The sequence below is a fragment of the Pleuronectes platessa genome, chromosome 21 (genome assembly GCF_947347685.1).
Source record: "Pleuronectes platessa chromosome 21, fPlePla1.1, whole genome shotgun sequence".
NCBI lineage: Eukaryota > Metazoa > Chordata > Actinopteri > Pleuronectiformes > Pleuronectidae > Pleuronectes > Pleuronectes platessa.
In genome coordinates, this window is record NC_070646.1 from 17,074,340 (window position 1) to 17,099,663 (window position 25,324).

At 39.4% G+C, this 25,324-nt stretch overlaps 1 protein-coding gene across 2 annotated transcripts; it reads right to left on the reverse strand.

Moving 5' to 3' along the window:
* Positions 1-965: 965 nt before the first annotated feature.
* LOC128427417 (ras-related protein Rab-37) lies at positions 966-18,274 on the reverse strand. 2 transcript variants are annotated; one of them, XM_053414527.1, is made up of 9 exons: positions 18,106-18,274; positions 9,906-10,016; positions 8,228-8,269; positions 7,999-8,065; positions 7,833-7,885; positions 7,649-7,714; positions 6,544-6,600; positions 6,206-6,282; positions 966-3,239 (listed from the first exon to the last, which is right to left on the reverse strand). In XM_053414527.1, the coding sequence occupies exons 1-9, from the start codon at positions 18,256-18,258 to the stop codon at positions 3,134-3,136; spliced, it is 732 nt and encodes a 243-aa protein (XP_053270502.1). In that variant the 5' UTR covers positions 18,259-18,274; the 3' UTR covers positions 966-3,133. The 2 variants fall into 2 exon arrangements, with proteins under 2 accessions (XP_053270502.1, XP_053270503.1); XM_053414528.1 differs by lacking the exon at positions 18,106-18,274 and having other exon boundaries at positions 9,956-10,145.
* Positions 18,275-25,324: the final 7,050 nt, after the last annotated feature.

Genomic DNA, 25,324 nt, shown 5'->3' on the forward strand with positions numbered 1-25,324 from the left:
TATCGCTGCCAATCCACAGTAATGAGATGAGAAGAGGTCCTGAGATTTTCAAAATAAAACCTTCCTGTGCGCAGAGTTGATATCTCTGGCAGTGAGTGGAGAGATTAGTGGAGTACAGAATTATTCAAATCTGGTCCGGAACCGTTAAAGGTCTTCCTTGACTCCTTCAACAAAAGACTAGATGGGGTCTTACAGCATCATGACCTCACATGACATGTATGTATGTATGTATTTATGTATATTTGTTTGTTTAATGTATGTATTTATGTATGTATGTAGGGTTAATTTGGGTAATCTGGTAAAATGTTTACAATTTTGACCTCTACGATTTATCTGATATCTGTTTTACTAATAAGATCGATATATAATAAATATTGTATTTATTCAATTAAAGGTTCAGTGTGTAAGATTTAGATCTATGGTCAGTAATTGAATATAAATAATCCTAATGATGTTTTCACTGGTGTGTTTCATCCAAATAGTAAAATTTGTGGATTTCTTCACCCTAGGATGGGCCCTTTATATTTAAATAATTTATATTTACATCGGGAGCAGATCCCTCACTTTTGAGAAGCAAAAATGTACACGATCCTAAGTTTCCCTTTGAAGCAGTTTTGGGGCAAATCACACAGACTTGCATAATTTCTCAACACAGATGAGCCAATTGTATCTATTAATTATGATTCCACAAAATGAAACTATTATTTAACTCAGTGGGGAATTACGTATGCTTTTATTTTGAAGGCTTGGCCCGCAAACAGGAAGTAAAGTTTATATTTATTCTCTGTATAGTTTCTCAATTCAGTAAAGTTAATTAAAGTTATTTTCTTCCTCTCTCTTTGTGCAAACATACACACAGACACACACACACACACACACACACACACACACACACACACACACACACACACACACACACACACACACACACACACACACACACACACACTTGATATAACGCGTGGTCAGTTAAAATAATTTATTTTTTCTGCAGCATACAACACATCAAATATAACTTTTAGCAGTTAGTGGCCCGACAACAGACAACTGTTCAGTGTATACAAAGTCTAAAGGCCAAAATCTGAGTCATTGTAGATCAAGACCTGAGCTGCCCAAAGCTGACAAAGAGCATACAATTAACGATCAATATCAAACATTTGTTGCATACTGTTCATAAACGTGCTTCTTTTAAACATGAAACCGTTTCTGTGACATCATCAGTGCTTTGAATCTGCACCAAACAATAGTTGAATATAGCCACTGGTAGAAACATATATCTGTGTAATTGTTTTGTAAATGTTTGGGCGTCTGACAGATAGATAAAGCTGCAAAGCACAGAACACAGCAGCCAAATAACCAGGTATCTCAGGAGTTGGTGGCGACCAAAATGAGAGTGTGAAGATCAAACCTATACATTGTTGCCAGACCCTCAACCCTAAATGAATTCTCATTAAAGAATGCAGCTTTAATAGGTGGTCTTGTTACACATGGGGTATTGCATTTCAAAACAAAATGTAACCCTGAGAGCCCTGAGTTGAAATATGATTAGATATCCACATTAATTGTTCACATTTCTACGTTGATCTCGATGTAAATATAAATAGATTGTAATACTGTTTGTTCTGGAGGCACTGCACACAGATCTGCTACATGCAATCCAGCAGACATGCAAACTGAAATAAATAAATAAATAGATAAATAAATATACATTTTAGGAAAAAAGTAATGCAGCCAACATTTTGTAAACAATTATGAAAAACCTGTTAACTCACTCACACCTATGTTTTAGGTGTTTCCCAAATGAAGGACAACATCGGAAATCCAAGCATCTCGTATTCCGTCTGGTCTTATTCAGCAATCTTTCATCCTCCACACATGTCAGGTGACATTTTTTTTTTTTTTATCGTTGACGCATCAGCATTTTCTCCAGCTGTCACTTATGGAGGAGTTTCTGAAGACTAGAGCAGTTTGACTGAGTCACGGACAGGCAGGGCTTGTGTCCACACACTTGGATTTGAATCATGACACAGACATTGTGTGTGGCCTTTGTCTGGACCTGTTGGTTGCACAAGGTTGCAGCAATGATGGTTGTGCGTCAATGATTTTGTAAGGCAAATAATCAACAAATATCAACAAATATTACCTTGCAGGATAAAAACAATCCATTAAAACAAAAGCATAAATTATACATAGGAATAATTTGACATGTTGGAAAATGGCCTCCTATGCTTTCTTGCCGAGCATTAGATGACAAGGTTGATACTACTCACATCTGTAAGACAACATTAAAGCTATAGAGCCACCAACAATGCTGTTAAAATCTAAACTTTAATTTAGAAATTCATATTCCCTTAGTGTTCCTATAACAACCTCAGATGTACTTTATGTTTAATGTTTTTTTGTACATTTTAGTATACCACCATGCTCAACCGAAGATGGTAACTCTTATCTTGTGTAACACGCATGCTAGCTTTGTCATTATGAACATGATAGCATACTGACGTTAGCAATACGTGAATGCCACAAATGTACTTGAATAACTTGTGAGTCACTTGCGAACAAATATATTTGTACCATCGACTGTATTTAAAGATGGTCAACATGACGGCTCATCAAAAATAAAGCAAATTCATCTGGATCGACCCCGAATGGCTCGATGCAAAATCAAATTTAAACAACAGACGAAAGAAAATGTTGGTGTTGGTATGGCTCTTTTTAGTAGTTCTTATCACATTGATGTATGTTCAGGTGTGTTAAGAAAAGACAGAAGGAAACCACTGGCCTTCCACCTTCTGTATATGCTAGCAAGTCTACCTATGAACTTGTATTGATCTTATCATCTCACTCTCATATAGAAAGCAAATAGCATAGTGTAAGGATTTGCTTAAAATGTCTACTACAAATATTCAGTAGATCATAATGCTCACAATGATAATGATAAAAATCAGTCAAAAGTATTGGAGAAACTGCAGGAAGCAGTTTTGTGAGTTTATAGCTTGGTTCGTCCTCCACTGCTCTACTTTTGGCTTTTCGTCTTGGGTGACTGGCAGCATCGTATTTTGGGAGCAGAAGTGAGTTAACAGGACTTCCTCCTACTCAGCAGTCTGTTCAGCCAGAGTGTATGGAGGCGGACTCAGAAGTAGCTGCAGCAGCCTGACTTCTCCTTCCGTGCTTCAATGTATTCATGGATCTGGAAACTTGGTTCGCTGGGGTGCTGGACGGCTCGGTGCTTCAGCTCCCTGAAGAACAGAACCACACATCAGAGAGTTCCTAAAACAGTATGGATGGATCATTTGAACCTATAATGAATCTGTGAACACATCAATAATTGAATCATATAACAGGGTAAAAGGAATCTTAAAATGTACAGGTACCCAGTTATTGGTCAATTTATGGATTCAAATTAATTAGAGATCCAACATAAATTCAGTTTTGGTAAATAAAGAAATACATAAATGGTAAATAAATGGAGAGAGCCATGGATTTAAACAACAACTTATAATGGCCAGATATTAAAGAATTTTATGAATATTCACCTTGGTAAATAATTTTGAAGGGTTTCAAAGTATTGATCCAAGTTTTTTGTTTTTCCAAAATCCCTTACACTGTGCATGTAATTCATGAAAAAGAATTGGGTTGCACCCCACTTAAACTGATCCTTAAATATGTTCACATTTAATGGAAACATGCATTAATAGGACAAACTGTAATAAATGGCAAATTATCTGAAATCTTCAAATGAAACACTGACTACATTACATTGCATGATTTCAAAAAAATAATTATTGGAAAATCCCTCAAAAATACATTATCTTAAGTGACTTTTATGTGAAGGGCTGATGTATAGATTGACATACAGTGCCTTGCATAAGTATTCACCCCCCTTGGACTTTTTCCCATTATGTACTGTTACTAACTGGAATTCAAATAGACTTAAATAAACTTTTTCCCATTTGATCAACAAAACATGCATAGTACTTTGGAGGTGCAAAATAAATGTTATCGTGACACAAACAATAATGAGAACAAAAAAGTTGACATCTGTTGGGTGCATGAGTATTCACCCCCCTGTGTCAATACTTGGTAGAACCCCCTTTCGCTGCAATTACAGCTGCAAGTCTTTTGGGGTATGTCTCTACCAGCTTTGCACATCTAGAGATGGAAAGGTTTGTCCATTCTTCTTGGTAAAAAAGATGAAGCTCAGTCAGATTGGATGGAGACCGTCTGTGAACCGCAATCTTCAAGTCTTGCCATAGATTCTCTATTGGATTGAGGTCTGGGCTTTGACTGGGCCATTTTAAGACATTAACATTCTTTAATCCAAACCATTCCTTTGTAGCTCTGGCTGTATGTTTAGGGTCATTGTCCTGCTGGAAGATGAACCTCCGCCCCAGTCTCAAGTCTTTTGCAGACTGCGTCAGATTTTCTTCAAGGGTTTCCCTGTATTTGGCTCCATCCATCTTTCCCTCTATTCTGACCAGTTTCCCTTTACCTGCTGAAGAGAAGCATCCCCACAGCATGATGCTACCACCACCATGTTTCACTGTTGGGATGGTGTGCTCAGGGTGATGGGCAGTGTTGGGTTTTCGCCACACATAGCGTTTTGCATTGAGGCCAAAAAGTTCAATTTTGGTCTCATCTGACCAGAGCACCTTCTTCCACATGTTTGCTGTGTCTCCCACATGGCTTCTGGCAAACTCCAAACGGGATTTTTTATGGATCCCTTTCAACAATGGCTTTCTTCTTGCCACTCTTCCATAAAGGCCAGATTTGTGGAGTAGACGACTAATAGTTGTCCTGTGGACAGATTCTCCCACCTCAGCTGTGGATCTCTGCAACTCCTCCAGAGTAACCATGGGCCTCCTGGTTGCTTCTCTGATTAATTTTCTCCTTGTCCGACTCTTCAGTTTGGGTGGACGGCCTCCTCTTGGTAGGTTTGCGGTTGTGCCATATTCTTTCCATTTTCTTATGATGGATTTTATGGTGCTCAGAGAGATGTTCAAAGCTCTGGATATTTTTGTATAACCTAACCCTGCTTCATATTTCTCCACAACTTTATCCCTGACCTGTTTGGTGAGCTCCTTGGTCTTCATGATGCTGTTTGTTCAGTAATGATCTCCAACAAACTCTGAGTCCGTCACAGAACAGGTGTATTTATACTGAGATTAAATTGCAGACAGGTGGACCCTATTTACTAATTATGTGACTTGCAAATGTGACTTGTGAATGCAATTGGTCGCACCAGATCTTTGTTAGGGGTTTCACAGTAAAGGGGGTGAATACATATGCACTCAACACTTTTCAGATTTTTATTTGTAAATAATTGTGAAATCCATGTAATATTTCCCCCCACTTCCAAATGATGCACTATTTTGTGTTGGTCCATTACATAAACTCACGATGAAATAAATTTTAATCTGTGGTTATACCATGACAAAATGTAGAAAAGTCCAAAGGGGGTGAATACTTATGCAAGGCACTGTATACTCATTGTTCCTTACGTGATCACCGAACTATCAAACAAAGATAAGTTCAACAAGGTTTTCATGGAATATAATAGCACCCTGCTCCAGAAGAAAAATACTAAAAGTTCTGACACCATCAGACAGATGTGACATATCAGTTCCATGCTGATGATAAAGGAGGAAGCCAAGGTCGAAGGAACAATTATGACGTTTTCAGACATGACCTCTGGAGTTTGCCTTTCACACATGCACAACGCAGCAGGAGATTATCCGCCCGACACGTTCACCACAACACAGAAATCTAAGGAGCGTTCAGGCGAATGGTGGAGCTGCAGGCAGAGGCAGGATGTTACGTATTGATTATGCTGTGGAGATCACATGTTTTTGTTTACAGCACATCAATACTGGCAAGGGCCCGTATCACCCAAAGCTCTCGTGACATCTTCGTCTGCGTCTTCTATGTGTGTGTCTCCACTTTTTCATCCTGAGATATTTGATTTCTTTTTGTTTTGTCTTTTCAGTTTTTCATCAGTGTTAGAGACGTCATCAACATGCCCACTCGCTCGTTGTGAATCATGCGGAGGATCTGTGGGCTTTATACTAGGGGACTGGCTAGAGAAAGTCTGGGGTTCATACATATTGCCAATCCAGATCATTTCTGGAGGTTTTCTGGAGTTCAGTGCATGTCTGAAAGCAACAGAGTCTGAATAAAACATAAAGTGACATTATGTGTTTCCTACTTGGACACAGCAGTGAAGGCCAGCTCTACGTTGACTCCGGTCATGGCACTCGTCTCCATAAAGGGAACTGAATACTCCTGTAGACATGAACAGGAGCAAACACCGGGGAACAATCATTTAGAGAGTACAGAACAGTAAACATTCTAATTTGAGTTTGAACCCACCGGAGGATGAGTCTAGTCACTGTTATATTCAGGGACCATTAACACAAGATGTTAGCCATATTCAAATGTCAGCCTGATACCATGTGTAATAAATGCAGTGTCCATTGTGCCTGTTACTTTAAAAACAACACCCGGTATCAGCTGTGGTTGTACAGTAGTGAATGAATGACTCACCCTGGCCAGCCTCTCTCCTTCATCTCTCCTGATGGCTCTCTCACTGTTCATGTCGGCCTGACGCAGAGATCCAGCAGAGAAAAAACAAGCAGTGAATAAAAGTGGGTGTTATCATTCTGACCTTTATTCCCCAAAAATTATTTGGATCTTTTGTTTTGTATTAGTTGCTTCCTGTTATCATTGTTAATAATTGATCAAAAGAAATGTGGGGGATAGTTTTGATCCAGTGCTGCACAGTCAAACCAATTGATGAAAACTACAGGTTGTGTTAAAACAAGGCTGGGATATTTAACATCTAACAAAAAAAAACACACTTCATCTAAATAGGCACATGGAAAAAATACATTGTTTACTTTATGGCAAAATAAGAATCTTGAAAAACCTATTTGGAAATTTCATCTTGCAAGAAGATTCAAGAAACGTGAGGTCGGAGTCCAGGATTAGATTTCCTCTTGTAGTCACAGGTAAGCAAACATGCAGGTTGTAAAAATGTCACTCTTTCAAGATACATGTAAAGGCTCCTACTCATCAGGGCATTGTTTGGTTGCCCTGTTACTTAAATATATACAGCTGAGCCACATCCTCCTGAAGCTGCATTGAACTCTGATTAGGTCACAGTGTGTGACTAGGCTGTCCTACTTTGAAGGCTCTGTCAAATGCGGCTGACAATTGCATCTTCCCCGAGAAACAAAAGCTCCTACGGGTAGATTCCTCCCTGCCCAACCTTTCCCATGATTCATTTAGCTTCAGTGATAAACCCTTTTTCAAAGGAGTAATGACAGCCATGCTTGAGTATCCCGCTTTCACTCAACTGGCATTAAAACTTTCTCGGTGTGCCCAGCTTCTGCTGTGTTGCTAGGCAACGAGATGGCGATGCAGCTTACGGAGCGTCTCATTTCAGTTTGGACTCTGAACTCCTCTAATCTTATTGTTGATAGAGGATATATAAATAGTAATAACCACGCCCTCTGCCGGTCAGTTCCTTTTCCTCTAAAGGATTCATTTTGCTTCTTTTTATGAAATGCATCATGCACATGTTCCTTCTCTCTCCTCCCTAACACTCTTCCCTTCAATTGCTGAGATTCTTAAACCACTCCAATCTCACCTTGTTGCCCAGCAACATGATGACTACGTCGGTCTGTGCATACTCATGGATCTCTGTTAGCCATGCCTGGAACAACAGAGACAGATACATACAAGTCAATTATAGGCACGGACACTAGAACACTTCCCCTTCCTCCCAACCCACTCTTTTCCATATGTCTCCCCACTATAAAGCCCAGACCTACCCTGATGTTGTCAAAAGACGATCTGCTGGTGATGTCATACAGGAGGAGCAAAGCTTTGGAGACAAAATAACAACAGATTAACATGTGTCTAATAATGCAAGTGTCTACATAACTGTCACCGTTGAGGATTGAAAAAGGAAATCTGTGACTCAGTAAACTGGCATACCGTGTGCATCTCTGTAATATGCATGTGTCACACTTCTGAACCTCTCCTGTCCTGCTGTGTCCCAAATCTGAAACAGAAGGGGGGGGGAAGAGCTATACTTGGTGATGTGGCCTGGTTTCACATGGATGACTATAATTTTCTATCACAACACATGGTGCCCGAAAATAAAACCAGCCTGCGCTCTAAAAACAGGCTTTTGTAGTGAAAGCACACCAAGGAACTCACTGACCTGTAGTCTGACCTTTACATCGTCCACAGTCACCACTTTGTTCTTAGAAAGCAGAAGCAGATTTTAAATAATGTACAGAAACAGAACAGATGATGATCAGACATAGTAATGACTAAAGGATCAATTGCTTCATTGAAAAAAAGTACTAAGTTACTTTCATGCATGATTCCTTTTCCACTTTATTGGCACAGGTTTAAAAATGTGTGCGTCTGTTTCGAAAACATTGAAAAAATACATGTCAAGACTCAACAGAAGCATCTTCTTTTCTATAAATCAGTGTCCCTCTTCCTCTGGATAACCCACAGACCTCACTGTCGACTGTTTGACTTATATGGTCTCACCATTTATGTTTGCTCTTAAGAAATGTGTTCTGAGAAGTGATTAATAAAATCTTTTCAAAGCTACTAATATATTTGTCATTTGACAGAATTTAAAATAATCTGTTTAACTTTAAAAAATAGTTTGAAAGTCAAGAGCTCATATTTAGGACAACTTGAAATGATTGCTTTGCATTGATTTAATAAAGAGCGATTTGAATCAGAAGATCAGTCTGTTGTCTGTGTTAAAATGAGGAAATATGGAGATCTTAAGTTGTACTTTAGTATACACGTAACAAAGAACTTCATAGTCTGGCTCATCAGCTCCACATGATTATAAGTATCAGGACTTTGAGAAGACTGTTACTCCATTATAGGTTTACAAGTGTGGTACCATTCATTCCACCTCTCAATGCTCCACAGCAGAGACTTGGGTTTTAGATGAACTGATGAGCTAGGTAACTCTCAGCAGCTGATGTTGTGAGTATGTGCTTGTGACTTTGCCTAGATCTCTCTGGTTAATTTGCATGTTAGCCATTAGCATGGCAGCTGCTGTAGAACTCCTATCACCCAGCTTCAAGCATCGGCTACTAAATAAGGACGTGTAGTGAACTTTCACCATTTCCCTTCTAAAATAAAACCTGCCTCCATCATAACAAGCTGCCATGCAAAAACAATCCAGTCTGCAGGCTATTAGTGAGTCAAACCTTATCCCTCTTACATAAATAGAAACAAACACACCCGAGGAACAGGTAGGAACATCCTCGAGTCAAAACTGCTACAGGGGCCAACACACACAGACTTAACGGAACAGGTACTTCTCTCGCCGCCTATGAGTCACTGTGCTGGTGTGCAGCAAAGACGTTAACTTCCTGAGCACTATGTTTCTATAGTCTCTGGTCGTACAAGTAGCTCATTTAATTGATGTCATAGAGAATTATCAGGTTACCATATTTGAAAGAACGTTATGTAGGGGCAATTCTGTTTTCTGTATATGTGAATCTGAAATATGTGTTATCCAGTATAATACAAATTACCATTCATTATCATTGTATAGAAGCATGGCTCAAAGTATAGAGGCAGAGCCAGGAATCTTGCACCCATATCTTGGCAAATGGAGCCGAATAAAACAGCACGGTAGATAAATGCGAAACAATTTTGTTGAACTGACACTTGGGACTTATCCAGTTGAACTTCAAAAGAGAATGTAGTGGATCTAAAGATACAGAAACAAACATTTTACATGCACAAACACATGCCCCCACACACAAACACACAAACACACACACACACATGCGCACAAACACAAACACACACACACACACACACACACACACACACACACACACACACACACACACCGTGAATCCAATGCCCACTGTGGCTGAGAAGGAGCCAGGAATGAACTTGCCCTGATCGAACTGCACCAACAGAGACGTCTTTCCCACTCCACTGTCCCCGACCAGGATTGTCTGCAGGAAAACACAAACAGAACACTCAGGAGTCTCATCAGCATCAGTGACCCTGATGAGTTTAACATACACACAAGCACTTTATTAGGAACAGTAATACACCTGCTTATGCTTTCATCCAGTTACATGAGTGCAATGCAGATAATCATCCAGACACAGGTCAGAAGCTTCATAATGTTCTCATCAGAATGTGGTTCGATTCCAGTCGCACCCATCTGCATGGCGAAGTGTCCCTGGGCAAGATACTGAGTCCTGAATTGCCCCTAGAAAGAGTGTTGCACATAGATGCACTGTATGAATAGCTGTGAATGGCTGAACTGTACAGTAAAGTGTTTTCATCAAATCTAGAAAATCATTATGAATACAGACCATTAACCATGTCGCTCTAATTATTCCATAAATGTTTATGGAACACATATCGAGAGCATGTAGAGTCCAATGAAGTACAGTGTCGATTTGGAATGTTTTTTACAGCGATACATTTAATGTTAATAAACTTTGAATAAACAGGCTCATCATCAACCTAGGTGACAGCTGATTCTACAGTTCTGGGTTCTGCATACTGAATCGACCTTCACCAAACCCTGAGTAAACAAGTGAACAGCTTTTGGTACTGCAGCAGTGGCCTCAGGATTCCGTGGACTGCAGCAAATCTGTACTTGCTATGGCTCACTTAGTGCATGTCATTCTTATAGTTTCAGAAAGAAAACTGCAACCAGGCTAGAATCACTCAACTGGAAATAAAAGTAGCCTGGACAGGAACCTGCAGATGGTCAGGTCGGAATTGCACATGAACAGCGTGAATCCACAGACGCAACCTGCCTGCAGTCAACAGACCAGGCTCAGTCACAGACAGGCTCTACTTCCTGAGCCACAGCCACTTTTCTAATGCTAATGGATATTTTCATGTGGATTATGCTCAATGTCAGCAAGCAAAAGTTGTCTCAAACTTCGTGAACTGTCAGCCAACTTGATTCCAATCCAACAAAATCTGCAGAAACAATGTGAATCTCAGAGGAATGCCTCCAACATTTTGTTGAATACATGTCACAAAGACCCAATTTAAGAGCAAAATCAATATTAGTAATGGACTAATAATAAAGCTCTCAGTGGGTGTACTTGGATAAAGTATGAGTAAAACGACTTTAAGTGGTCTATAATGGAGTTAGAGCCACCCTCGAAATTCCTTACTGGCTGATATCTCACAATCATTTCATAATTTAGGGTTATGAGTCAACATTTGCGTCACGGTCGACACTTCAATTTCTAAGCAGCACAAACAATATTGGGCTTTTCAAAAGCTTGGCAGTGCGCTGCTATTACAGTGTGACTCATTGGCTGAGGAAGATAACCTTCAGAACGAGTTAGTCAGCAGGGCCCGGCAGTCAATACAGGCCTGTCTTTTCATTTTTAGCCCACTTAGAAGAAAATCACTTTGAGAAACACCTCCACACACAGAAGTGAACGTTCCACCTTCATTTCCTGTCATTTCCGTAATATGATCTCAGAATATCTTTCAACCGAAACTTAAAGGATCTAAAAGGTTCCTTCAGACAGCTTGTCTGTTTTTTTCACCATCGTCTAATGACATGACAGGAACATTAGGCAAACAAGCCCGCTGACATATGAAAAACCCAACAAGCCGATCAACGTCAGTCCACCAGGTGGCGGTACATTTACGCCATTTAAAGTGTCGGACAGGCAATGAAACCAAAATGTCCCAGATACGGATGCTGCCATCTTGTACATTTGAAGATAGAGTCTGATATGGAGATGGAGCCACAGTATCAAGGTCCACTGAGACCAATCGTGAGACAGTCTCAGCTGTCAATCAACTTGTTTTACTCAGTTTTGAAAGCATCAAATAACTAATCAAAAACAATCTTATTATAAAAAAATCGCACTGGGACATAAACCAGTGTGATAGTTTTGTCTCTCCACAGTCGCCAAATTGCTGCTCTGTTGGGTTTCTCTTTCTCTTTCATTTCTAAGGTCTTGACCCTCCATGTCAAGTGCCTGAAGATACTACATATTATGATATGGCGCTATACAAATTCTTCATTTGATGACTACTTTTTAGCTTGGTCGATGTCCCATCCACTAACATAGAGTAGGCGGGAATTATGACCTATTCTGTAGCCAACAACCAGGAGGTGATCAAGACACTTTGGTTTCACTTTAGGAGAGCCAACATTTCATCCATCACCATGTGTGTGACGCTGCAACAACAGCAAACACACTTTATTCTGTACCTATGTGTTGAGAGACTATGAAAAATGTACATGCAGACAGAGATCTTTAACATTGTATCTGAAAAGAAAATACTGGAGTTCTCAACCAGTCAGAAGAGTTCAGCGCTGCACGGCCCCACTTTGTACTTTCGGAGTACAAGCTAGCAGGGACTCCAACCTTACTAGTTCCTTGGGTCAAAGATGCGTAACAGTTACACAAAACGCCCGATGTGGTCTTGGTTAACCCTCTTCTGAATGTGGTCCTGGTTAAATGCCCTGATATAGATGACCAAAAGTGACCTCAATCTTGGACCAACCAAACCGACGAGGCCAAACGAGAAAGACACAGCGAGAAAGTCAAAAGTGAAGTCAGGTTAAAAGCAAATATTTGCTGAACCAGGCCGACTTTCACCCACAGCTCAGTTTCATCTCAATGCTTTATGAATGATAAAGGCTGAATGGGAGGTGGAGGGAGGATTAGAGTTGAGAGACTCAAGCAGCTTTTCTTCACAGACAGGTATTATAGCTTCACTTTGATCTCAGGGATTTTAATAAACCCACAGGAAAGTGCCACAGCTCAGCATGGGAGAAAATACACATCCTGCTTCTGAATTTTCACATCAGCTTTACTCAGGCGTCAACAGTGACTTCAGTTAGTCGGTCTGCATTTGAATCACACGCCAATGAAGCGAGTGAAAGACGAATCATGCTTAAAATGTTCAATATTTAATCAATGGTGAAAAGGTCAAGCAATAAAATGCTCAATGCCTGTGGAGTATTGGAACCAGCGTAAAAATATATAGGTTGTCACATGTTTCAAACCACTTAGTCTGGTTCTCTCAAACAAACAAACGTTTTTTTTGTACTAGGCTGTACATTTTTTCCCTGTATCTATAAATGTGACTTTACTTGCATGTATAGATTTTGAAAGATGAGGAACAGCATAGGAAATATGACTGACAGTGAACAGCTAGTAACTACCTGTTGACGTTCCTATCAGCATCATCTTAGTGAATGGGGCTACTTTTGAATGTTAGCATACCAGCATACTGAACAACTACAACCTTTGAAACTGTTGATTTCAAAATGAGGTAATGCAGACTTATTTTATTGAGTTGGCTCGAAAACAACGTCCATAGAGTTCAGTTGACTCAAGAAAAGTAGATTTTGTACTTGATGGTTATTTAAGTGATTTAATGTAAAAACAAACAGCAATAAATGTAAAGGTTCAACAAAATGTTTCTCATTTTACATTGTAGAGCTACTTTAATCAACATTAGCACAGCTAAGTAAATCTACATTGTGTGATTGCCTAGGTTAACTATATGCATATATTTATGTCTATATATATATATATATTATTTACACGATATAAAGCTTTTAATTTAATGACTAACTGATAGGTTTGGGAGTGATGCTATAGATGATGTTTGCTACTGGAGTGTTAAACAAATCCAACACATAGTAAGTAGCACATAGCTGATAATGTTAGCCTAAACTTTATTGGCTCATTGATGGCTTCTCCAGTAGTGTAAATACGTCATGTGCTCATCATGAGGGAGGCCAATGCATGCTTGTCCTATAGGGTCGCTTAAAGGGGAAAATATATAATTAATATCCGATATTTTGTCTAAATAAAAATTGAAAGAAAAAGAAAAAAGCAATTGATTTACACAGATTAGGGCACAACATTACAAGTACATTTACGAGAAATAAGTCATTACATTATGATTCATAAATTTGTAAGAATAAAGTCATAATATTACAAGATAAAAGTCCAAAATTTGGAGGAATAAAGTTGCAATATTACGAGAACAAAGTTGTACATTTACGGGAATTAAATATTAATATTAAAAGTCAACTTTAAGCTGTATTGTACTGAATTTCCCACTAGTCTCTCAAAATATTACATATTTAGTCTTTTTTTTTACCTTTAAGTGGCCCTAATACCCCGGCATATAGCAAAATATAGTCTTAATTCCCACACTGGGGTAATTACATTACATTATATTATATTATATTATTATAATGAAAGATCAGAAATGTTCACACACACCGGCTGTGACTAAAACACAGAGCATATTACAAACCAGCAGGAACATTATCATCATCTGATCCTTCGATGACGTAATAAAAGCTGATCCTGTTTACTGAAACTCACTGAGAGCGTGTAAGATAATATTTGCTTGTGAATGTGTGAGGACAGAACCAATAAAGGGAAAAAACCATCCTCGTAGAATTACAAATGCATATGTAGACTTGATGAGAATCAGGATGTATGTGTAGGATTTGTGGTGGGAGAAGACCATGACGCTGTTTCCATGGTAACAGAGCTGGGAAGTCGGCCTGTCTCATATAACCCCACAGGAGCCAGGAGGCAATTAAGTGAAAGCACCACAGATGTCCGGGAATTAGACGGGGATGATGTAAACAGTATATTGTGCACATGAGTTACTGTGTGTGGTGTGGGGAGAGAGTGATGAGGAAAGAGAGAATATTTATTAATCCAAGGGATTGTTAAGTGCCAGTGAATTTCCCTCCCCTCCAAGTGTGGAAAACCCTTCACTGGAGAGCAGTGTAGCAAATTGCAAATTTGCACTTCTTAGATTCTGTTGACCCTCTCGGCCTGATACATGAGAAACATCACAGTTCTCTTCCTGAGGGGACAAATACAGTGATGCGGGCTGCTGTGTGATTTAGCTTGACAGTTCTCATATTGCCACTAATTTAGAAAGTTTATGACACAGCACTGCCGGGATTCAGACCCGCAGTAGAGTAGCAGATTAGAGAAGCTTCAGTTTGATGGATGACACAACTTTACAACATTATGGCAAGGTGTGTATGACTGCATGTGTAGGATTTCTTCCTCTAAGACTCAAGATCCTTGTGTACTCGAAAACTGTATGAATAAATTCATCTATTATGGTTTCTGCTATGTAAAACAATATCTAAGAAAGTTTTTTGCCAATAAAATGACTATGAAAAGGAACAGACCCTAACCCTAACCTTAACCACACTTAAATAAGATAATAAATTGAAACACATAACCTCAGCATCAGTGTGAAACAACCTAATTTCGGGATAGCTGGTGTTTTTAGGAACTGTTGTGAGTAACAAATAGAATAATTCATTCTTCATGAGTATGTTCAGAAAACCACTTCACTGTAACATTATAGGATAACAATGTGGCGTAATGTGAGCAGCATTGTCACCACAGAAGGCGTTAGGGCACTGTATTGATTTATAGGCCATCCGCATTTTGGAAGCACAAAAGAGATCAATACACATCATTGATGCATGCACCTCAAACACAAGAAACACAGGAAACAGCTGCCTGTTGTTTGCGTGCCTTAAAACCAAAAAAGCTCTAATGGGAACCACTGGGATTTGGGTTGAGAGGCATGAACAGGTTAGTGATTTTAAAACATATGGATAGAGGAACAAGTTGGATGTTTTGGTCTTTCAAAAGGATTTTAAAAATCCCTCACAATAAAAAACATACATTAATTTAGACCTGTAAAAGACCTTTAAAGACATCTTTCACAAGATGGCAGAAATATTGATTCATATATCACAAAATCAACAGTGTATGGATTTTAATAAAACTGTTGGCTGGAGCTTAATATCACCATGGTGGGGAAAGATTAAGAGATTGTGTAATACATGGAGTCATTTCAGGTCCATATCTAACCAATGGCCTAACTGAAGAGCACTCAAACAAGCGTCTTTTCTGTTGTGTAATCATGGCTCCTTGGGGGAAACAGAGCGGAGACAGAATAGAGTCAAAAGAAGCTAATGCGAAAGACAGAAATATGAGACAGAGAAATAATGGAAGGCCAAATGGACAAATTATTCATATCAAAAAGTATTAAAAAAACTGTCGCTGATTTCTTTGAAAGAACAGCTTGATTTGCGATAATTTACACTATTGCATAGCACCTGCTCCCTACACAACATGCACACACACACACACACACACACACACACACACACACAGAGTAACTATGGCAATTAAAGGAAGCTGTTCTAGAGCACTGGGGTTACATTAGGACAACATAGTTTATGTCTCATCGGACCATCAACCCTTGGGGAAACTCACTTCTCACTAAACTCCCACTAATGACATTCTCTGAGCTACAGACTTGCTCTGAGGAACAAAATCAATAATAACGCTGTGATATCAGATTTCAAGTTAAGAGTCAATATAAATATAACAGTAACCGTGCGCACACTTATTTCCCACGGCGACCAATATTAACAAGGGAAGTGGGGCGCGGCAAACTAACGGCCAGATATAAAAATAACACAGGCCTTGACTGACTTCCCTCACAATGACAAATGTAAAATAATGTGACATTTCCCTGAAGCCAATAGGGAGCTTCTCTTTTTCTAGGTTATTTGTAATAGCAGGTCAAAGGTCAGCACTGGAAGGAACATAGTGAAAGACTGGAGTCTGGACTCATGATTTGTGGATGTGTGTAGGCGAGTGCAATGTTTATGATTACAAATGTCAAATTGTAGATAAACTGCAATTATTTAGTACCGTTATGTACGCTCAATGCGCTTTAAAAGGTCACTTAAGTCACTACTATATATCTCTTTCGAACACCCTCACACAGATGGTGGCTCAGGAGTTTGAACAGGTTGTCCACTAATCAGAGGGTCCGCAATTCGATTGTTTGTGCCTACATCTCCCACATAGAGATGTGCGATGGAGTTTAGACAGACGGGTAAAACTGTACCGTGGAGGACACACACACTTTTACACACCACCGTCTCTTGAGGTCATTTGTCAAACTTGGCATACGTCCCCCTGAGGCCGCAAAAGCCTTTACACAACAATTTTGCCACAAATGTGGTTGCACTCTTCAGCCCCGAGAAACCGATGCTGATGTGTAAAATCTGAGTAGTTCTACCCTTGGCCTGGGGTGCCCTCTACTGCACCTCCCTCTGTCTGTTCTGTGAAGGAGGTCCCTCCCCACAGAGCTTCTACAAGTGGTGGATGAAAACAATGTGTTTTTTCATGTCTGAATTCCAAAGGGAGAACAGCTGACACGCTGGCAGCCTCACCGCAGTGACATGTTTACAGTCTGGAGGCCCGATTATCTCTCTGCGATGATGCACGCCATTCTGCCTCCATGTAACTTCTCAATGAAGATAAACAAGTGGAGTTCTTTCTAATGATAATGACGAGCACAAATCTACAAGTCGTTACTCAAAGTGTCTGTGTGTGTGTGCGTGTGTGTGTGTGTGTACTCATTTTTGTTACCTCTTTACTCCTTTTCAAGAATAAACACTGCCCCAAACACTGTGGCTATAGAGGTAGAATGGCAGTTATTCCCATCTCCACCATTGTCTGCAAGAGTGTCCATGAGCGGGATATTGAACCTCATTTGGCGGAATATAAATAAAATTGAATACAGATCCTTTGCCATTTAGTTTTGCCAGGACCAGCATGGGAACCGACACCTTTAGAGTCAAAACTTGATTTCTGAGGTCCTGGTTAAATTTAGTGGTAAGGTATGAATGTGGTTGGTTTAAGGTTAGAGATAGGCATGAACTGGGTAGGTAAAGCTGTCCACAATGAATAGAAGTCAATGCAAAGTCCTAATAAACAACTGCGTGTGGAGGCGTATTTGTGTTTGTATGTGTGTGCGTGTGTGTTTGTGTCCTAAGGACCTGTGTATTTTAAGGGCAAATCTGACAATAAGACATAGAGCTGGACGGTGAATAGAGGCACTTTAGGGGCACGTTCTTTTTTATATTACCGTTAAATACGAAGGGAAAAGTACATTTGTTGGATCCGACAAATGTCTCAGTCACACAATCCCTGGATTAAAACCTGTTTGTCTCCATACCTTGTGCACCAACTCCTCGTCATATGTCGGGGCTGGTGGAGTCTTCGCCTGGCTCTCGGTCTCCCCGGAGCCGTAGCCGCTGTCGGGCTGGATCTCCGGGTAAGCCGTGGTGTAGTTCGCCGAGATCGGTTCCATGGACTCCATCCGCTCCATGATGCCGTCGTCCTCCCTGTGCGCTTATGGCAGCGGAGGAGCCTGGTGAGGAGAATAAAGAGGGACCAATGCGCGCGCGCTCTCTCTCTCTCTCTCTTTCTCTCCCCCTTTCTCTCTCTCTCTCCCTCCCTCCCTCTCTCCTTGAGAGTGAATCACAGTCTGCGGACATCTGCCTCCATCACTTAACATTTAAACAGGCATGTCGTGATCGTTCAACCGCGTCACGCCACACATTATCACTGGAGGAGAGCGGGTGAGGGATGATGGGAGCAGCAGGAGGAGGAGGAGGCGGAGGAGGCTGAGAGGCCATTCATGGAACGAAATTATGTTCTTTAGAATGAAGAATGAGGAGGAGATTGGAGTGAATGAGGAGAAAAATGAATGATGCTGAATTCCAACTCCGACTTGTATCACTGAATGTCAGAGCTTTGTCCAACAAAGGGTCACAAGTGTACAAGTAGGGCAGAGTGAAGTTAGACAACTTTGTGTTCATTTTACCTGGTTTATCTGCAGGGAAGATTTGAAATCCAACGTTTTTCAAAAAATGAAACTTGATTTATAACGGTTCATATATGGGGCATATAGGCCTATTTAAGTTTGAATGAATTACTTAACTGTTTTTCATATTGTGTGCCGGCTATTATAGAGGTCTGATAAGCAACCAACTGTTCGAATTGAGGCATTGCAGCAACAAAATGAACGTTGTGCTTTTATTTTGAAGACTTGTTGCTGTTTTTCCTCCCCAGCACTGCAATTTGCAATGGGAAGTTGGCCTTTGGCCGTTTTACATGTTGTGAATCTTACTAAACTCCTCCTAGAGCTTTCATCAGATCAACTTCAAATTCGAGTGTCATCTTGATTCCTTGGAGATTAAAAATAACTCAAATTGTCACAACTGGACATGTATGACAAGAGTCCCGGTCGGATAACATCTACACTTTTTTACACGTCTTACATGATGTACTCCTCTTCATCCATTGACCACAACCATGTCAAACGTGTTATGAAATTGATGAGGAAGTCTTATGAAAACTGTGAGTTTTCGTCAAACACCGTGTTATGGTTTTCAAATTTCAATGTGTTGCTGTGACACACGAAATTGCTGTAACTTGTAATAAACTAACTGTTTACTTTGTTCAATCTCATAAGACCAAAGTCAGAATCGTGACTTTTCCTCAAAATATGTTAACATTGGGGTGCGGTGAAGGATGATCCTTAGCTAAAGGAAACGCAGTTCTCATAACTCCACTGTGCATTGTCCAATCAGCACCAAAATTCTGTCACATGATCAGAGTCCCATCCTGAACTGATGTAACTGCTCTAAGTCTGCCATAACTCCAAACAAAGATATTTGATGAATACTGAGAATATTAAATGATAAAATACATTTATTTTTAAGATATAGCGAAGAAACACTCATGCATGAAACAACAATGGAAATGAATCGGCTAATTTTCTACCCATGTTGTGCATTAGAATGGTAGTGATACAAAGAAAAAATATTCAAAAAGTAACAAAGAAAATTGTTTAATCAGGATTAATTGGGGAAAACCTGAAGTAATGAATGATGAAATTCATTCACTGCAAAGATATAGAAATTAAAAAGTGATCCGGGTCACCTTTGAGCCATGTTGTGTATCAAAGACTTTACATGAAAGACACTTGATTGTGACTTACTCGCCCAGGCTGTATATGAAACAACAGCTCGAATACTCTAATTAATCAAAAATTCCTTATGTCAGTTTGCTTTAATGTCACAGTGACAGGGTTCAGAGATTCCTTTGATGTCTTAGATTGTTTCGAAGGCAAAATTATTTCACAATCTGAAGAGAAACAAGTGTTTTGACCTGAATGGATCTATTAGTCTGTGTGTAGTGACAGTGATAGCACCTTCCACTGCCAAAAGGAGGTAAGTGTCATTTTACACCTTTAATTTGATTTACATTACATTTTCACGGTGCGGTTTACACTTGATGGCTGGGACCATAATGTGTGATTAGTGGGTGTGGCTCAGCGCTGCGTGACAGACACAGGAAGTGACATATTTATCCTTAATTACTAATATTTAATGTACTGCATGTCCAAATTGCACCAAACGCGACACTGCACTTCCATGGGCCATTAACAATACTCATGCCAAGTGTGAAGCTGGTAAGATGAACGGTTTCGCAAGATTCCATTAGTGGAATTAATTGGTATATTTTGAAAATAGTTCCTTTTGAATCCTTCATAAATCTTGGAAAATAAAAGTGATAAGGGCCAGTGACCACCACCACCAGCCCCCCGGCTCCACCCCTGGATCCGCCCCTGTTCAGTAGTCAAGTCTTACAACAGTCGGTTGCTCTTTTTTATGACTTCAGTTTTGGGTGAAGTTATCATGAAAATGTTTTACTTTGCTGTGTTGTCAAATTTATTAAAAGATTTGTCCGCAGCTATTCTTTACAAATCTCTTATTTTTCAATTCTGTATATTCTCATTCTCCTCTTCATAATCTTAAATCTGACATACAAAGGGTCAATTTACGGTATTATCAAATTTCAAAGGGGCAGCTTTCAACCATTCAATGCGCACTATTTTAAAACGTCTACAAATCATCATGCTCATTAATCTGTAAAAAGCCTGATCCTCTCGCATCTCTGGTAACTTCCACTAGGGTCTGCACATGACTCTGTAATTAGAGGTGAGTTATTTCTGCTGGAAACTCAACCCCTCTACCAACTTGGTGTAAATGTTTACCTGCTGCCCGATCCTGAAAGCTTTGTGTGTGTGTGTGTGTGTGTGTCTGTGTGTGTGTAGTGCTGTGCCCAGAAACTCTCAAAAAAGTTAGAGTCAGACGTTTGCCTTCAGCTTCATTGCAAAGGGCTGATTCTGTTTTCAAGATATGTATATGGAAAGCCCAAGAGAGACTCGTGCAAGAAAGCAAATGGACATCAATCTCTTGCTAAATTTAGGTAGGTACAACATTTCATCTTTTCCAAACTCAACTTACTGTCGTTAAGTGAGAAAAAGCATGTCCATTAAATAGTTATTTAAATACAGAAATAGTTTCTGTTTTTACAGTATGATACATTTTGTGGAATGCCGTGCAGGTTAATATTTAAATATAGGTGCTCTCTAATGATTTCAGAGTCTTTAAAAGCTATGAAATGCATTTGTGAAATGTGAGACATTAAATTAAACAAAATAATGTTTCAATAATATCAATAATATGACTAAATTTGCTTGATAGTCACTTATCTTTCTTCTATGAAAGACTGATTGTTGAATACACTTATCTGCTTGGTACAGTATTAAATGAGCAGTGTAGTTCCTCTCTCCCCCATTTCTCTCCCCTCATCTCAACTGGTCGAGACAGAACAGAGCAGTTTAATATAAACAAATCTGGTATAAACTTCAACTGACTAACAAAAGTTGTTTCTATGTCTTATCAGAGTAAGGATATATTTCTTGTCCTTTCATCATATTTGTGACATTTACTTGATAATACTGTAACCGCATGTCATTGTTATTTTTCAACTGAGTTCTGTTTCTCTCCTCCACCTCAGTAGCCTGGTTAATATATGGATGCGCGCTCCTGCTTCTGCTTTTGTACCTGTACACAAAATACTGTCTCAGGTTCGAATGGAGAACCGACAGAGCAGAACATTACACAGTAAGAACAACTCATCGTCTTGTCTAAAGAGGGAGAACAAAATTCTCCCTTTCGAAAATAACACTGAGAAAGATCGAATGGCCCTATGAAACAATTTGTCATGAACCTGGACTGAAAATGTTTATATCTTTATAAATAAGAATCCTCCTCTTGAGGAATCTCATCACCAAAGCACACACACAATGGTGGGCATTGTTTCTGATGAGCACAGAGATGCCATAAACCAGGCCGCTGTTGGACCGCAGGTGAGATCCTAGCTGAGAAGGCTTGTTGAAAATATGGCAAATGTAATCTTTGGAGCTCTTTTCTTATCAGGACATTGAATGTGTGTGTGTGTGTGTGTGTGTGTGTGTGTCTAGCCAAATGACAACCACTTGCAGGAGCTGCCTTCTTACGAGACCGTTTGCAGGAAGGACAAACAGGGGCACATCTATCGCATGATCGCACAGCGCTTCAACATCACTGGCAGCAATTATGAGGTGGGAAATGACAAAAGAGTGTTTGGTCCATTAAAAGGAATATATAAACCAAGAAACTAAGGGACCAATCAACCAACTAATGAGCCACCCAACCAACCAACAAGCAAACTAACAAACCAACAAAAAAACTAACTAACAAACTCCAAAAAACAATAAAAAAACAATGAATCAACATGAATCAGTGGTTTGATCATTGGGTAGTTTGTTGTCTAGTTTGTTTGTTCGTTGGTTGGTCTCTCCGTTAGTTAGTTGTTGGCTAGTTAGTTCGTTGGTTTGTTAAATCATGAGTTTGTTGGTTTGTTGGTTAGTTTGTCTGCTTATTTGTTAATTTGTCTCTTAACTTTTGTAGGTTAATTAGTTTGTTATTTAGTTCGTTTGTTGGTAAGGTAGTTAGTAAGTTAGTTAGTTAGTTAGTTAGATCGTTAGTTAGTTAGTTGGTTAGTTCCTTAGTTCATTACTTACATGGTTGGTTTGTCATTTGGTTGGTTTGTTAGTAAGTTTGTTGTTTTGTCTGTTGGATTCAATAGGTTCAATAGTTCCTTTGTGGTTGGTTCGTTAGTTTGAGTTTGGTTTTTAGATTTTTTTTATGAGTTAGTTGTAAGTTAGTTAGTTTGTTCATTGGCTACTTTGTTGTTGGTTAATTGGATAGTTAGTTAGTTGGTTCATCATTTGTTGGTTTGTGGTCTAGTTACCTAGTTAGGTAGTTTGTTAGTTTGTAAGATTGTTAGTTTATTCATAACTAACTTATGTATGTTGTTAGTATGTTGTTAGTATGTTCGCTTGTTTTTTCCTTTCGTTGGTTAGTTAGTTTGGTAGTCAGTTAGTTTGTTGGTTCATGTGTTCCTGTTTGTTCGTTAGTTAATTAATTAGATAGTTAAGTGGTTCATTGGTTCATTGGTTCATTGGTTTGTTGGTTCGTTGGTTCCTTAGTTTGTATGTTAGTTCATTGGTTGGTTCGTAAGTTCGTCACTTTGTTGGTTCCTTTGGTTCGTTGGTTTGTTAGTTAGTTGGTTCTGAAAATGGCCTCAGACAGTTGAGAGGTACTCTTAACTGAACCACAGAAGAGCCACAGTGCCTCCTCCAGCTAAATAGTTACCACTCCTTGATTAGCAAACTGATCTTTACGTCTCAAATCAAGGACTTCTTCTTAAAGCCTTAGCTACAGTATCTCACAACTTAATATTTACTTTACCACATTCCATTTCAGCCTCCACCAACGTATGAAGAAAGCCTTCACCAGTCTTTGCAGCCTGCGGATGTTAATTTGCCAGCCCACTCCCAGGATGAATCCTCAAACCTCAGCGAGGTCACTCACAGCCTCAGCTAATCCATCCACAGCACTCACAGCCCCCTCCCCCCACCCGCCCTCTCTCTGCGATGGTCCTCGACTTCTTTGCCAAGCCACAGCATGAGGACGAGTGCTACTGACCCTTGTAGCTGAGCCAAGAAAACAATGCCACCAGGGCCAAGAACGCATCTCAGGGAAGGAAACACTTGTTCTCTGAGACAGAGCTGCAAATATATTTTCATGATTCTAGCCGGAGGTACTTTCATGGTTATTAGTCTGACTCAAGGGTGAGAGCAATAAACCCCTGCATTGCCTGAGCAATATCTGGCTGGTTTTAAAGTTTGCTTTTCGAAGAACCGTATAAAAGGAGTTTTTAAAGGTTTGATAAATAAGCTTCTTTGGGGACGGATTGGAATATTTTTCTACTTTTTACTTTTATTTATTGTCTTTGATAGTAAATTAATATTTCACTACACTTAGTTTCTGTCTACGAAGTAAGAGAACTTAATTCACATTCTTTTTAAAGATGCAATTAACTACATTCCAGCCTTTTAATATAAACTATCCACACAATCGTGTCCTGTGGCTTTTTGAAAAAACAACATACACTATTGTCATTTACAATACCATTTCATATTTAAAGCAAAAAATTCAAGGCTTTTTCACTGTTCAGTTCTGTTCAAAGGTTCAGTGTGTTCGATTTAGGTGAAAGGGATCCTACTTGGCTGTCAATGGAGGACGCCCTGGACTGATACTTGCCTGGACAGAGAAGCAAGAAAGTTCAAATGCTGTACATAAATATTTCTCAGTAAACTATCGAATCAGAGAGTGCAGTTCACAGTGACTTTCCATCATCTACAGATTACAATACCATCCATCAGGTCTTGTGCTTCATAACGACAGCGTTCAATCTCCCAAACAGTGTACCAGGTGTTACCCCCACTCCCTCTGTCCACATTTACCTCTGTACTCATGCAGAAGGCTTCGTTAGATGAATACTGACATGTCTGACTGATAAACTTTAACCATTCTCCACAAATTCCACAAGGGGAGAAGACCACAGCCTGATTCAGGAACACAGGTCGACATATAAGTTTTACTTTCAACAGTCATAAACCTTAAGAGGTATTTTCTATTCTTGTAAAAAGTTTATGAGGAAATAAACCTGCATTTGAAAGTGTAATTTGGACACTCAAACTGAGCACATTTGATGATTTGGGACATCTTGTGGTCAGTTTGGTTATTGCACCTTTTTAACAAACTTTAAGAGTTATGTGCTGTTTTTGTCCTGAACGCTTGTTAAATCTTGGTTTCAAATATGAATTACGTTCTAAATATGTGTGACTCAATAAGCAAAAAATGGATATAAATTATGATATAGTGAGACTTAAAGAATAGTTTCAATCAAATGAGGAAATGGATGTTAGGAGAATTGTATTGAATGTCTCACCTCCAATGTCAGCCTGAATACAATCAACGATGACTTTACTTGTAGGCAGGTCGTTTTCTGTAAAATGATTTTTGCTCATATGAACTAACGGGAGTCCATATTTTGACAGTGCGATGACATCTTATGGTCAGTTTTTGGTACTGCTCTAGTATAACAAGGGGCATTAAAATATTAATGTTTGGGTAATTACTTAATTT

What these genes read in the sequence shown, in the direction of transcription:
- LOC128427417 (XM_053414527.1), bottom strand. Translation starts at nt 18,258, where the DNA reads ATGGAGCGGATGGAGTCCATGGAACCGATCTCGGCGAACTACACCACG. An exon ending in ATGTAAAGGTCAGACTACAG is followed by an intron (nt 8,066 to 8,227) that starts GTCAGTGAGTTC and finishes CTTCTGTTTCAG; the next exon opens with ATTTGGGACACAGCAGGACA. An exon ending in GCCTTCACTGCTGTGTCCAA is followed by an intron (nt 3,240 to 6,205) that starts GTAGGAAACACA and finishes TCTGTTCTTCAG; the next exon opens with GGAGCTGAAGCACCGAGCCG.